The 16,499-nt window shown below is 35.8% G+C and overlaps 1 protein-coding gene across 4 annotated transcripts in view; it reads left to right on the top strand.

The window, feature by feature from the left end:
- Nucleotides 1-16,499, top strand: part of SUGCT (succinyl-CoA:glutarate-CoA transferase) — a 676,753-nt gene that overhangs the window by 77,487 nt on the left and 582,767 nt on the right. For 3 of the 4 annotated variants that reach the window (XM_069461617.1, XM_069461616.1, XM_069461615.1), the window contains exon 8: nt 11,133-11,276. The exons of the other annotated variant lie outside the window; for it this stretch is intronic. In XM_069461617.1, coding sequence (XP_069317718.1) covers nt 11,133-11,276 — 144 coding nt within the window. The remainder of the gene's footprint in view (nt 1-11,132; nt 11,277-16,499) is intronic. 4 annotated transcript variants of the gene reach the window in all.

The following is a 16,499-nucleotide window of genomic DNA, read 5'->3' as shown; positions in this document are numbered from 1 at the left end:
AGGTCGGAGGACTCCATAGTGTCCTAAATCGGAGGACTCCGATTTAGGTCGGAGGTTCATAGGTAATAGATTTGGTTCTGCCTATTTTAGATGAGCCAATGAAAGGAGTAGAGTTCAGTGTTTCATCCATTAAATGGAATTTCCTTCATGTAGGAGAAATGTTACTTTGTGGAAGTTTCTATGTGAATGTGGGTATAAGCATATTTTTAGCATCAATTAGTGGTTCAAGTAGATGTGTGTTTGGAACAGAAGGTTTGGATGCTATGTAGCTGCAGAGTCTGTGACCATGAAGTGTGAAGCCAGTGACTGGGGTGGCTGTGTTCTGTGTGCACTAAAACTGTCGTTTGATCTAAATGTACCATTCTTTGTTCCTCAGGCTGCTCTTTGTGCTTCTACTAAAGATATTTTTCCTACTAGTCAGGGCTGCAAGTCACACTAATGGTGGTTTTCATAATCAGTATATTACCTTCATATTAAGAAACTTAATTTCCTATCGATGGATTTCCCAAATTTATTACATTATTTTTGCCTCCCACCAAAGTCTATGAATTTATCTAAGTATTTTTTGAATCCATTGCTTCTTCTCTGTTCTTTATTGAGATTCTCATCTTGTCTCTCTCCCATGAACTACTGCCAAGTTGTTCTGATGGGTCTCCCAGCACTACACCAAGTATCTTATAAAAAGTCTCATTTGTGCAGCCATTACATTCATAAAGTGCTTTTGTACACCTTTTCATACCAAATGATTAAGTAGATATTATCATTATCCACATTTGACAAGTGAGAAAAACTAAGAAAGGCCAAGAACTTTCGAAAGGTTATGCAGTTTGCAAATGGTGGAAGAATTAATATTTCAGAGAATAGTTCACTAAAAAATTCATGTGCCCCAGGATAAGAACAAAGTTTTCTGTAGATGACATTAGTGTAATGAATGACTCAGTATGAAGTAAAAATATGACAGAGACACAGATATATTGGAGGCTAATTTTTTATTTTGAAAATGAAGCCAACTACTTAAAAAAAGTTTTAATATTTTTGTTGTTTTAGGAAGTAATTAGATTGAGTAATGTAACTTAGAAAAATACTTGACAATTTTCAAATTCATGCCTGTTTATTGAACATATGCCAGAATTGACTTACAGTTTCTATGTACTTTTTAACAAAATAAGATTTTAAATAATAATTTAGAAACTCACACATGATGTTTTCCCCCACAGTGCCTCTCTCTCTATTTCCTTTCTTCCTTCTTTCCTTCCTTTGCTTTTTTTCTATTTCATTTGGCAAACTCCGAAAGTAGTGAGAAGAATAGGTATAGAGAAATGAATGAAAATGTTAAACAGACTTAACTTGTATTGGAAATAATCTTTTAAAATTATTAATTTTATAATTTAGGAGATTGTGATGTAAAAGAAACACAGAAACACTTTCACAGGTAATTGTGTATATGTTTTTCCCTTATTTTCTAGATTGTATAGTTTTTAAAAATAAAAACCAGGCCAGGTGCAGTGGCTCAGCCTTTAATCCTAGCACTTTGGGAGGTTGAAGTGGGAGGATCACTTGAGGCTAGGAGTTTGAGACCAGCGCGGGCAATATAGTGAGACCCCAACTCTACAAAAATAATTTAAAATATTGGCTGGCTGGGCGTGGTGGCATGTACCTGTAGTCCTAGTTATTGGGGAGGCTGAGGTGGGAGAATTGCTTGAACCAAGGAGCCTGAGTTTGCAGTGAGCTATGATGATGCCGCTGCTCTCCAGCCTGAGAGACAATGCAAGACCCTATCTCAAAAACAAAAAAACCCACTAAATCATTTCTATTATTTCAAAGTTATCATATTTTATTTTTTATTCAGGTTTTACTTTTTTAACTTTTGAAATAGTTTGTTTTTTTTTTTTTTTTTTTTTTTTTTTTGAGACAGAGTCTCACTCTGTTGCCCAGGCTAGAGTGAGTGCCATGGCGTTAGCCTAGCTCACAGCAACCTCAAACTCCTGAGCTCAAGCGATCCTCCTGTCTCAGCCTCCCGAGTAGCTGGGACTACAGGCATGCGCCACCATGCCCGGCTAATTTTTTCTATATATATTTTTAGCTGTCCATATAATTTCTTTCTATTTTTAGTAGAGGTGGGGTCTCGCTCTTGCTCAGGCTGGTCTCGAACTGCTGAGCTCAAACGATCCGCCCACCTCGGCCTCCCAGAGTGCTAGGATTACAGGCGTGAGCCACCGCGCCCGGCCGAAATAGTTTTATACTTATAGAAAAGTTGCAAAAATATACGCTTTGCACAGTTTCACCTAATGTTAACACTTTACAAAAGTAGTACTATGATAAAAACTAAGAAATTAATGCTAGCACAGTTCTGTTAACTAAATTCCATACTTCATTCAGATTTAACTTGTTTTCCTTCTAATGTTCAGGTTTTATTTTTAGTGAGTTTTTGAATACATGAGTGAATGAAAGATGAGAGAGTATAAGAAAACAGTATTGAGAACATTGAGAATGGAGAAATACACAAATGAATATGGAAAGTGAGTAATAGGAAGACTCTCAATATTTAGTACTTTGTCCTCCACTATGACTGTATGTCTTAAGTGTTAACTAGAGACTTTTCCCTTTCTTATCTTTGTTGATGACAGGCATATCTCTTAGTTTTACAGAAAAATTATCACAAATCTTTCTTGTAAAAGGGTTACATTAATTTATTAAAAGAGCTAAATACATTTAGAGCAGTTTCTAAGTGACCATGAAAAAATAAAAAATTCTACCATCAATTTCTAGAGTTATAACTTAGTAAAATAACAATGTTATTTTATTTCTAAAAGTCTACATATGAGTTTAAATCCACTTCGAATGTAAATTATGGTGATATTCTAGGGCATATTGCTTAACGAGGTCAGTTAATTACCCTTTTTCCCTCAAATATATTTTCACTAAGAATTTTGAGTGAGGAATCCCTGAACCCCTTGACAGAAGGAGACAGTACCACCCCATTTATCCCAGATTTAAGGAGAAGGGAGACATTGTTTTGTATTGTCATAGCAGTAGGGCTCCGCTGGAGTTCTTGATGTGGAAGGGGAGTTTCATACCTTGCATATACACAGACCCTTCCCTGATTCTTTTCTTGTGCCTGGGAATACTTAGTCACTTCACAGCCACCATGTGGTTCATTATGGGGCTTCCTACTCACTCTATGGTAATTTGTTTTCATTTCCTTGTTCCTCTGGCCTGCTGACAATTCTTTAATGACAGGAATATGTTTATAAGGGATTTTCACAGTATGAGCATAGCCACCTCTGAATTGTACTAGAGAATGAATGGTATGTCTTCTTTAGTTATTGTTACCAAACAGCCTTGAATGAAATACAATTTGCAAAGTTTCTACTAAACATATATTCTTTTTAGCAGGCCTTTAAAAAGATTTTTAAAACTTTATTTTTACTTTTTGTGCTTTATTAAATTACCAGAATTATAATGGTGTTTTAAAAAATATAATAGCTTTATGGAGATATTAATATTCATATATCATATAACTCACCTACTTAAGGTGTACAATTTAATGGTTTTTAGTATAATTCATAGGTTGGGCAACCATATCACAATCAATTTTAGAATATTTTCATCACCCCATAAAGAAACCCTGTGCCCATCAGTAGTCACTCCCTATTCATTCCCATCTCCTCCTAATCCACTTTCTGTCTATGGATTTGCCTATTCTGGACAGTTCATGTAGATGTAATCATATAATATGCAGCCTTTTGTGACTGACTGATTCTCTCACTTAGCATAGTATTTTTAAAGTTCCTCCATGTTGTAGCATGTATTAGTACTTCATTTCTTTTTTGTTGCCTAAAATATTCCACTGGATGTCTATATCATACTTTGTCCCTTAATCAGTTGGTGGACATTTGAGTTACTTCTATTTGTAGGTTATTATGAATAATGCTCCTATAAAAATTTGCGTCTGAGCTTTTTGTGAGGACATGCTTTCATTTTCTTGAGTATATACCTAGGAGTGAAATTGCTGGGTCATATGGTAACTCTATATTTAACTTTTGAGGAACTGCAAACTGTTTTCCACAGTTACTACCCCATTTCACAATCCCATAAGCAGTGAATGAGGGCTCCAATTTCTCTGCATCCTGGCTAACACTTGTTATTTATCTCTCTTTCTCATGATAGCTGTCCTTGTGAGTGTGAAGTATTTCATTGTGTTTTTAATTTACACTTCCCCAGTGGCTAAGGATGTTGAGTATCTTTTCATGTGCTTATTGGCCCTTTGTATATATGGTCTTTGGATAAATGTCTCTTTAAACCCTCTGCCTATTTTTAGATTGGGTTATTTGTCTTTTTACTGTGGAGTTGTAAGCTCATTGTGGTTTTCATTTGCATTTCTCTGATGGCTAATGATGTTAAGCATCTTTCCATGTGCTTAGTGACCGTTTGTATATTCTCTTTGGAGAAATGTCTATTCTGATCTATTCATTTTCAAATTAGACCATTTTTCTTCTTACTTTTGAATTGTATTCTTTATAAATTCTGAACAGATATATGATTTGCAAAAAGTTTCTCTCATTGTTTGGGCTGTGTTTTCATTTTCTTGGTGATATCCTTTGAAACATATTTAAAATTTTTAATTTTAATGATGTTCTATTTTTTCTTTTGCTGCTAAGTGCTTTGGTGTTTTTTTTTTTTTTATTTATTTGTTTTTTTAATTGGACAGAGGCTTGCTCTGTTGCCCCAGGTAGAGAGCAGTGGCATCGTCATAGCTCACTGCAACCTCACACTCCTGGGCTCAAGTGATCCTCCTGCCTCAGCCTCCTGAGTAGCTGGGACTACAGGTGCACACCACCACACCTGGCTAATTTTTTTCTATTTTTGGTAGAGAGAGGGTCTCACTCTTGCTCAGGCTGATCTTGAACTCCTGAGCTTAAGTAATCCACCCACCCCAGCCTCCCATAGTGCTAGGATTACAGGTGTGAGCCACTGTGCCCAGCTTTAGTGTTATGTTTTATATCTAAGAAATCATTGCCAAATCCAAGATCATGAAGATTTATGCCTATGCTTTCTTCTGTTTTATAGTTTTAGCTCTTATATTTAGGTTTTTGGTCCATTTAGAATTAATTTTTGTATGTGCTATGAGGAGGGGGTCCAACTTCATTCTTTTGTATTCTTTTTACCATTTTAGGAATGGACTGTTCTTTTTCAATTGAATTGTCTTGGCATGCTTGTTAAAAACTACTTGCACATAAATCTAAGAATTCTCATTGTTTATATGTCTGTCTCATGCCAGGACCATGCTGTCTTGATTACAGTAGCTTTGTAGTAAGTTTTGAAATTGGGAAGCATCAGTCCTCCAACTTTGTTATTCTTTTTCTAAATTGTTTGCTATTCTTTGTTGCTGGTATTTCTGTATGAATTTTAGGATCAGATTTTATTTCTATAAAAAAGATACCTAGGATTTTGGTAGTTGGAATTGCCTTGAATCTGTAGGTCAATTTGGGAAACATTGCCATATTAACAATATTGAGTCTTCTGATCCATGACCATGAGATGTCTTTTTGTTTATTTGGGTCTTCTCTAATGTCTTTCAACAATGTTTTGTAGTTTTCACAGTATAGGTTTATCCTTCTTTTGTTAAATTTTTTCCTAAATATTTTATTCTTTCTGATGATATTTTAAATAGAATTATTGTATTAATTTAATTTTTGGGTTGTTCATTGCTACTGTGTTATATTGATTGATTTTCAAATGTTAAACCAAGCTTGCATTTTTGGGAAAAATCCCAATTGATCGTGGTGTGTAATCTTTTTTATATTTAACATATTGCTAGATTCAGTGTGCTAGTATTTTGTTGATGATTTTGTGTTCACATTCCTAAGAGATGTTGGTCTATAGTTTTGTGTTCTTTTCAGGTCTTGTATGGCTTGATATCAGTATAATATTTCATGGAATGAGTTGAAAAGTGTTCCCTCCTCTTCTACTTTTTGGAAGAGATTGTGAAGAATTAGTATTAATTCTTTAAATATTTGGTAGAATTCACCAGTGAAGCTAAAAAAAAAAAAGTTTAGCCTTTTTTTGTTGTTGCTGGAACTTTTGTGATTGCTTATTCAATCTAATTTTTATATTTATATTCAGTTTTAAAAATTTATTCTTTAGTCAGTTCCAGTAGTTTATGTCTTTCTAGAAATTTATCCATTTCATCTAGATTATCTAATTTCTTGACCTGTCATTGTTCATATTATTCCCATATAATTCTTTTTATTTCTGTGAAGTTGTTAGTGATGTTCTTTCTTTAATTCTTGATTTTTAATAATTCAAATTTCTTTTTTTTTCTTAGACAGTTCAACCAAAGTTTTATGAATTTTGTTGATTTTTTTTCAAAGAACTACTTTTGTTTTTATTTTCTCTGTTGGTATTCTATTCTCTATTTCATTAATTCTTGCTCTAATCTGTATCATTTCCTTCCTTTTGCTTGCTTTGGGTGTAGTTTTCTCTTCTTTTTCCACTGTCTTAAGGTGGAAGACTAGGTTCTTGATTTGAGTTGGTTTGGTTCTTGTTTTTTAATATAAGCATACAGATTTTCCTCAAACACTGCTTTAATTGCATTTCATAAGTTATGGTATGCTATGCTTTTATTTTCACTTATCTCAAAATATTTTCTAATTTCCTGTGTGATTTTCTCTGTTACTCATTGGAATATTGGGAGTATGTTGTTTACTGTCCATGTATTTTTGAGTTTTCCAAATATGCTTCTGTTATTGACTCTAATTTTATTCCATTGTGATCTGAGAACATATTTACATGAACTTACTCTTTTAAAATTTATTTTAGCTTGTTTTATGTTCTAGGATGTAGTACAGGCTGTTCTGGAGAATATCCCACATGCACTTGAGAAGAATGTGCATTTTGTTATTGTTGGATGGATTTCTTTATAGGTATCTTTTAGATATAGTTGATTTATACAGTTGTTCAAGCCTTTTATTTCTTTTTTGATTTTCTACTTAGTTGTTTCATTCATTATTCAAATTTGCATATTGAAGTCTCCTATTATTTATTCTTTTTTTTTTTTAATTTCAGCTTATTATGGGGGTACAAAAGTTCAGGTTATATATATTGCCCATGCCCCCCCAACCCCCAGAGTCTGAGCTTCAAGCGTGTCCATTCCCTAGACAGTGCACATCGCACTCATCAAGTAGGTATACACCCATCCCCTCCCCCCAGCCCCCACCTCTGTCCGATACCCAATTGGTGTTATTCCCAAATGTGCACTTAGGTGATGATCAAGGAAACCAATTTGCTGGTGAGTACATGTGGTGCTTGTTTTTCCATTCTTGGGATACTTCACTTAATAGAATGGGTTCCAAAACTCTCCAGGAGAACCAAAGAGATGCCATATCACCTTTATTTCTTATAGCTGAGTAATACTCCATGGTATACATATACCACATTTTACTAATCCATTCATGAATTGATAGGCATTTGGGTTGTTTCCACATCTTTGCAATTGTGAATTGTGCTGCTATAAACATTTGGGTGCAGGTGTCTTTTTTATAGAATGACTTTTGTTCTTCTGGGTAGATGCCCAATAATGGGATTGCTGTATCGAATGGTAGGTCTACTTGAATCTGTTTAAGGTATCTCCATATTGCTTTCCACAGGGGCTATACTAGTTTACAGTCCCACCAGCAGTGTATGAGTGTTCCTGTCTCTCCGCATCCATGCCAACATGTGTTGTTTTGGGACTTTTTGATAAAGGCCATACTCACTGTTAAGTGATATCTCAGTGTGGTTTTGATTTGCATTTCCCTGATGATTAGAGATGTTGAACATTTTTTCATATGTTTGTTAGCCATTCTTATATCTTCTTTTGAAAAATTTCTCTTCATGTCCTTTGCCCACTTTTTGATAGGGTTGTTCAATTTTTTCTTACTGATTTTCCTGAGATTCTTGTTATCAGTCCTTTATCTGATGTGTAGTATGCAAAATTTTTTTCCCATTCTGTAGGTTGTCTGTTTACTTTCATGACTATTTCTTTGGCTATGCAGAAGCCTTTTAATTTAATTAGGTCCCATTTATTTATTTTTGTTGTTGCTGTGATTGCCTTAGGGCACTTCTTCATAAATTCTTTGCCTAGGCCAATGTCTGTAAGAGTCTTTCCTACATTTTCTTCTAGAATTCTAATAGTTTCATACCTAAGGTTTAAGTCTGTTATCCACCATTTCTCTTTTCAAAATTGTCATTTTTTGCTTTTTGTATTTTAGTGGCTTTTTTGTTAGCTGCGTATGTGTTTATATTGTTATATCTTCCAAATTCCTTGACACTTTTTTCGTTATAAAATATCTCTTTTTTCTCTAGTAATATATATTTTTTTGTTTTAAAGTCTATTTTGTCTGATGTTAACATAGCCACTCCAGCTTCCTTATGGCATGATATATCTTTTTCCATGCTTTTATTTTCAACATATTTGTATTTCTGAATCCAAGTGTGTAATCAGGCCTCTCTCAATTAATGTTTAAAATTATTTGGCACAAATGTTCATTTTTACCAGTGACAATGTTGTCTGTGATATATGGATGACTTATATTATTTAATTATTTATAATTTATTAAATTATTATTAATGTTTATTTAATGTGTACATACCTCACATTATTATTCTGGATAATGTAATGCTGTTTTTAGAATATTAATCAGGTATAGTCCCTCCTTTTCAGGAAATTTAAAATATAAAGGATTTATTATCTTAATTATTCATACTGGTCTGAGAAGCATAGCAGATAAAATATGTTTACAGTTGATTCTTGAACAATGCAGAAGTTAGGGGCACTGACCCTCCGTGCAGTTGAAAATCTTCATGCAACTTTTGACTTTTAAAATACTTAACTTCTAATAGCTTACTATTGACCAGAATGCTTACTGATAACATAAACAGTTGATTAACAACATATTTTGTATCTTTTATGTATTATATATTATAGTCTTGCCGTAAAGTAAGCTAGAAAAAGGAAAATGTTGTTAAGAAAATTATAAGGAAGAGAAAATATATTTACTGTTGATTATGTAGAAGTGGATCATCATAAAGGTCTTCATCCTCATCATCTTTATGTTAAGTAGGATGAGGAGGAAAAGGAAGAGAAGGGGTTGGTCTTGCTGTCTCAAGGGTGGGAGAAATTGAAGATGTAGAGAAGGTAGAAAGGGAGGCAGGAGAGGCAGGTACATTTGGTATAACATTTATTGAAAAAAATCTGCATGTAAGTGGGCCCGTGCAATTCAAACCTGTGTTGTTCAAGGGTCAACTGTCTATTCATTTTATAGTGAGAAAGAAGATATCTATAAACTTAAATTTGAACTTATCTCTCATTGTTAATACATTAAATAATTTTAAATACCAATGACAAATTTAATTTTAAAATTATTGATTCAAGTCATTATGTTACAAGTTTTGACAACAATAATAGTTAGAAGACTGCCAAACAGTCCCAGTTTTCACGGTAATATCTTCCTTGAAATTGTGTTGAAAAGCAGAGAAAAATAAGCTTAGCCACTATATGGTCTCACTTATTTGCTTTTAACATTTTTTAGTACTCTTGTAAGATGATTAACGTGGCCTATGTATGGGTTGCAGAAAAGGAAAAATTAGCTTCTGAAAATAATTCAGCAGCAGCTGGAATTAATGAATAAAGGAGGTGAATGAATGTATCAACCAGATGAAAGGGAAGTGGGGGTTTTTTAGGTCTTCTGTCCAATGAAAGTCTTAGCAGAATATTAAAGGTAGTGAAAATTACAAACTGTCTGATATAACAATGACTAATAATAATGTTGATAATTTTGATAAGTGGTTTTTATAAAGTACTTATTGTGTGTCAGGCACTGTTCTAATATTTACATATGGTCCAACAATTGGGTTGTCGAATCAGACTGACATGAATTGGAGGTGTTAATCAGTATCAAGCTTTCCTTATAATTTCAAGAATACAAGCAATGAAAAGACAGGAGAAGCAGAGAGAGAGAGAGAGGTCCTGGACACTGAGAGACCCTCCTAGATTATTTCTTACCACAATAGACAAAACTCTCAAGCCCAGATCAGTAGATAAGATCCTTAATGAAGTGCATGGGTTGTCTAACACAGCAGGAAGTGTTACAGATTGTGCAACATCTCCATTTTATACCCAGATAGTTGCATAGCTCATGCCCTATGCCACATGCCCCATGTCCCATACATGCACAGATTCTAGGTTTGTTTATCATACTAATCCTAAATGAGCAGTATTTTGCTAAAAGCCTTTTATGGGTACTTTAAAAAAAATGTTTTAAGTAAATACCATTAGCATATTTGCTAGCTACTAGCATGATTTTAAGATTAGCTCAGATCCTCTGCCTTCCTTTTTTTCCTGAGAGAGCCTCTCATCCAATAGGAGAAAAATGATTTAATTCTTTCCTCAACAGATTAACTCATTCAAATTAAAATTCACTTTTTATTTATTTTTTTAGTATAAACAAGGTAAAATACAGTAAGAAGGAATTAAAACACATCTAAAACATCTTTTATTTCATTTGGTTTGGTTTAGTTAGGTTAGTAGGGGCTGGGGAGAGAAATACACAGTAAATATAAATACATTAATGGCCAGGTGTGGTGGCTCACGCCTGTAATCCTAGCACTCTGGGAGGCCGAGGTGGGAGGATTGCTTGAGGTCAGGAGTTCAAGACCAGCCTGAGCAAGAGTGAGACCCCCGTCTCTACTAAAAATAGAAAGAAATTATATGGACAGCTAAAAAAATATATATAGAAAAATTAGCCGGGCATGGTGGCACATGCCTGTAGTCCCAGCTACTCGGAAGGCTGAGGCAGGAGGATCGCTTAAGCCCAGGAGTTTGAGGTTGCTGTGAGCTAGGCTGATGCCACAGCACTCACTCTAGTCCGGAGAACAAAGTGAGACTCTGTCTCAAAAATAAATAAATAAATAAATACATTATTGTCATCAATCGATATCCACAATAGTAATTTGTTGTATTTGTTTTGTGTGTGTGTGTGTGCACACTTCATATATAATTCTTTCTTCTATTGATTTAGAATAGTTGACAAATCATATGATGTTTTTAATTTTCAATTTCTCTGTTTTTCTCAACCCAACCTTCAAATCAGGATGGAGATCCAGTTCGCCCAGGAGTGGCTATGACTGATCTTGCCACTGGCCTGTACGCATATGGAGCCATTATGGCTGGATTGATACAAAGATATAAAACTGGAAAAGGACTGTTCATTGATTGTAACCTACTGTCATCTCAGGTACCAATCCAAATAACATTTTAGATAATGGCATAAAAACTGTGTCTGGGTTTTACCTTTTCAGATAAAATCCTATGATCACATGTACTAAAACAATTAAAAAACACCCCCGAAACAACAGAAGCAAACACCACCACCACCACAACAAAAGCTGCTCTGTTTTGATGTATGTGTTTTCGTAGTAAATCAAATGGGCTATGAAAATTTTGTTGTAATGTAGACATTGTTGTTGGACTAGAATTTTACAGGCTGCTTTTACTGGACTGGGTCTATTACTACTTGTGAGACAGGAGTACAGTTGTTTTTGTTTTATCACATGAGCTCTGTAACTTCTTTTGATTAGAGTTTCTTTACCTTTTACGTGTCATAGACCCCTTTGGTAGTCTGATGAAGTCTGTGGACCTTTCCTTGGAATTATGTTTTTAAACCCATAAAATGAGATATTTAGGATTATAAAGGAAGCCAGTTATACTGAAATATAGTTATTCAATGTAAAAATCAAATTTGTGTTACAATATATATAATTTTTGCTAACATTAAATCACAAGATCTAGCAGTGGGTTTAATACTATTAAAATTCTGTGTGGTAGTATTGAGCATAAATGATATTTCAATGTATCTGTAATAACTGTAATATGATATGAAAATATGTGTAATATTAATTGGCATTCAAGTCATAGGTACTGCTAATACGCTTGTGATTTGTTACCAGCATTCATAATTGAAGAAAATGCTAAATTTTAGAGGTTGAAGAAAATAAAGGTATAATTTTTTTCCACTCAAGTTGATTAATTCCTAGAAATATGTCCATAGACTCCAGATTTAGAACCTCTGGTTTAGATAGTTATCAGTTATACTACTAAACTGGTGGAATAAAAGGGTTAACTCACTCTCAAAATGACATTTTGCCTCCTTTTTTCTGGATCAGATCCAGATACTGTACCATATGAGGAAGTTGATTCTGAATAGATAATTTTTCAGGGATAGAAAAAGAAAATATCTAATTTGTGCAAGGAGACATTTTACTGTGGGAAAAACTACTTTCTGGATATAGAGACCTCAGTTGGGAATTTCAGATTTAAAAGGCATACATGGGAAAATAGTAAACTTGGAACACTGCTTTGGACATTTTTTTCTCTTAGGCAAAATTAAGGAGGTGTATAGAAATAAAAAAACATCAATATGTTTGAAGATGAAATACTATGTATGGGTTTTCACGTAACAGTAGCTTTGAGTCACAGTGAGAATTTTAATGGTTCTTTAAAGGATAAAAGAACTCTCTTCAAATGAATGATCTCCCTTCTTAACAGAGAACCACAGATGTTAGTTATGGGAAGGAGCCGCAAGTCTTTTCTTCTTTCCCCTAATTTTATAGCTGAGGTAGGTTTTAAACCTGAGGTAGGTTTAGTGACTGGATAAAAGTTGGATTCATAAGTGTGGAAGCCAGGAAGGTTTCATGGGCGGTGACCTGAGCTGTTGTAGAGGGCTCTGGGCTTAGTTAAATGTTCTGCTATCACTGCTTTGACATTCTTAATAATTTTTGAACAAGAGGCCCTATAATTTTCATTTTGCACCAGGCCTCACAAGTTATGTAGCAGGTTCTGGAGTCAGGACTTTACGTAGGTCTCCCGATCTCTACCTAGACTGTTTTACTCTATACTTCAATTATTAATTAATTAGCTTTTGAAAAAAATCTCTTGTATCATAGAGTTTAATTCTCTTCCAGCACCTAACTAGTGATTCACCATGTGAAGGTGTGTGTTTGCCTGGGGGTGGAGATGGGGGTGGGTGGCATTACCTGCAGAGCTCTTTCAAAGTGAGGACACAGTGAGAGCAAACTCATGCACACATACACACAGATATATAGTCCAGTCATTTCTGGTGTGTGCGTGTCTATGTTTATTGTCCATGTTGTTCCTTGAGACTGCAAATTCCATGAGTGCAGGGACAATGCTTGTTTTTTTTTTTTTTACCATGGCATCCTCAATGGCCAGTCCAGTGTTTGTCAAGTAGCAGGCTTTCCCAATTTTTAGAGATCAATGGGAGAACCACTGGTACCAATGGGAATGTCTCATAGCCCCTTAGGTTTGTTAGGGAAGATGAGAAAAAGGTAGAAAACCATTAACTTAGGATAAGTACTTGATAAACAGCTAATGATGAGATAATTTGCTTTTGTACTACTATACAGTGATTTGGCCTATTGTACTGTCCTTAACTCAGTCAAAGCTTGCCAAAATTAGTTTATTTAAGACTCATTAACTATCTCCTAACAAAAAAATCCATATGTCTTGTCTTAGAGCAATGAACTTTGACATCTTCTATTTTATATGATCCTCAACAATAATTGGTCGCTTGAGGTAGGGGGGTAGGGCAGGAATTTTTCTTCCTGTTTTACTTGCAAGGAAACTGAGGCTAAGAGCGGTTTACTTGCTTAAGCGTCAGAGTCACAGCAAGATTGCTGGTTCTGACATCCCAACTGGATCTCTTTTCCCTATTTGGTTAAGGTAAAAGCTCTGGCGCTGAGAGGCAGGCGAGCTTTAGGCTTTCCTGTGGTGAAGCTCCAGGGGAGAAGGCAGCTTGAGTAAGAGGCAGAGAAAGCAAATGAGCACTCAGTGACAAACATATAGCAAAGCCCCCACCCCATCCCACACACAAAACATACCAAGAGCCACAGAAAGATAGTGCAACAAAATGGGCTCTTCTGGATCATTACCTACCATGTTTTGATCCAGTGAGTAAAGACTATCATGGAATTTAACTGACAGTGAAGTGTTTCTGTTGAAATATAAGAATTTTGAAAAAAAAGCCACTTGAAGTCATAGGATAACTTGGACTTTTTGTTTCAACTCTAATCAACAGAGCACTCCTGTGTCCCAGGCTCTGTGCTAGCTGGGCTAGGAAAGGAAGGTGATACATCTGCTCAAGGTTTAGTAGTAGATGCAGCCAAGACATATGGGAGAATTGGGGTCATATGTGAGCTACAGCTTGAAGGATAAGTAGGGGTTCACCAAATTGGGGGTGAGAGAGAGGTGTAGTCCTGGGATGGCTAATGGCAAAGAGATATGACAAAGTTGGAGCTTAGAATGTGAGTGGGGAATGGCAGGAGACAAGGTCAGAGAAGTTGGCCAGGCCAAGAGTGTTAGGGGGTCTCATATGTCATGCTTAGGAATTTTGATTTTAATTTCTCAAGGCTTCTGTTTCTCTCTCTGTTAATTTTATTAGGTAATGTTTTTTTCAACCAAAGAATATGTCTCCTTGAATACTTGCTACAGCTGCTCCATTCAGAATAGCCTCTGGGCTATGAATAGTGGCTGGAAATCTCCAAAGGGCAGTGGTAACAGACAATAATTTATGCTAAAGATTACCTGAAATACAAGGCAATGGTGATAAGAACATTTTCACTCTCTGAACCCACTGTAACCTGTGCTCTGTTTTTCTCTTCTCTTTGCCTCTGCCCTGTTCCTGGTCTCTGGACCTCACGTGTGCTTCTCTTTTCTCCTCATGTGTGCTTCTCTAGCCTGGGCATCTCTTTTCTCCTGTCTTTTTCTTACTTGTCTTTCTTTACTTTCCAGTTTTCACTCCTCTTCTATGCTCTCTTCCTTTTCTTTTTTTTTATTTCAGCATATTATGATACAAATGTTTAGGTTACGTATATTGCCCTTGACCCCCCCCTTTCCGCCCCCCCCCCCCCCCGTCCCCCAGTCAGAGCTTCAGGAGTGTCCATCTCCCAGACAGTGCGCATCGCACTCATTATGTATGTATATACCCATCCCCTCCTCCCCACTCCCATCTGCCTGACGCCCGATAAATGTTATTCTTATATGTGCACTTAGGTGTTGATCAGTGAAACCAATTTGATGGTGAGTACATGTGGTGCTTATTTTCCCATTCTTGTGATACTTCACTTAGTAGAATGGGTTCCAGCTCTATCCAGGAAAATACAAGAGGTGCTATATCACTATTGTTTCCTTTTTTTTTTTTTTTTGAGACAGAGTCTCACTCTGTTGCCCAGGCTAGAGTGAGTGCCGTGGCGTCAGCCTAGCTCACAGCAACCTCAAACTCCTGAGCTCAAGCGATCCTCCTGTCTCAGCCTCCCGAGTAGCTGGGACTACAGGCATGCACCACCATGCCCGGCTAATTTTTTCTATATATATTTTTAGCTGTCCATATAATTTCTTTCTATTTTTAGTAGAGATGGGGTCTCGCTCTTGCTCAGGCTGGTCTCGAACTCCTGAGCTCAAACGATCCGCCCACCTCGGCCTCCCAGAGTGCTAGGATTACAGGCGTGAGCCACCACGCCCGGTCCACTATTGTTTCTTATAGCTGAATAATACTCCATGTTACATATATACCACATTTTATTAATCCACTCGTATATTGATGGGCACTTGGGTTGTTTCTACATCTTTGCAATTGTGAATTGTGTTGCTACAAACATTCGAGTGCAGATGTCTTTTTTATAGAATGTCTTTTGTTCTTTTGGGTAGATGCCCAGTAATGGGATTTCTGGATCAAATGGTAGGTCTACTTGTAGCTCTTTAAGGTATCTCCATATTGCTTTCCACAGAGGTCACACTAGTTTGCAGTCCCACCAGCAGTGTATGAGTGTTCCTATCTCTCTGCATCCACGCCAACATTTATTGTTTTGGGACTTTTTGATAAAGGTCATTCTCACTGGAGATAAATGGTATCTCGTGGTTTTGATTTGCATTTCCCTGATGATTAGAGATATTAAGCATTTTTTCATATGTTTGTTGGCCATTATTCTGTCTTCTTTTGAAACATTTCTGTTCATGTCCTTTGCCCACTTTTTGATAGGGTTGTTTGATTTTTTTCTTGCTGATTTACCTGAGTTCTAAATAGATTCTAGTTATCAGCCCTTTATTGGACATGTAGCATGGGAATATTTTCTCCCATTCTGTAGGTTGTCTGTTTGCTCTTGTGACAGTTTCTTTGGCTGTGCAGAAGCTTTTTAATTTGATCAAGTCCCATTTACTTATTTTTGTTGTTGCTGTGATTGCCTTAGGGGTCTTCTTCATAAATTCTTTGCTTAGGCCAATGTCTAGAAGAGTATTTCCAGCATTTTCCTCTAGAATTCTTATAGTTTCACGCCGTAGGTTTAAGTCTGTTATCCACCGTGTGTTGATTTTTGTGAGAGATGAGAGGTATGGATCCTGTTTCAGTCTTCTACATGTGGCTATCCAGTTTTCCCAGCACCATTTA

Source organism: Eulemur rufifrons, chromosome 29 (genome assembly GCF_041146395.1).
Source record: "Eulemur rufifrons isolate Redbay chromosome 29, OSU_ERuf_1, whole genome shotgun sequence".
NCBI classification, from domain to species: domain Eukaryota; kingdom Metazoa; phylum Chordata; class Mammalia; order Primates; family Lemuridae; genus Eulemur; species Eulemur rufifrons.
The sequence above is the reverse complement of the archived record's forward strand: the minus strand, read 5'-3'. Positions and strand labels throughout refer to the sequence as shown.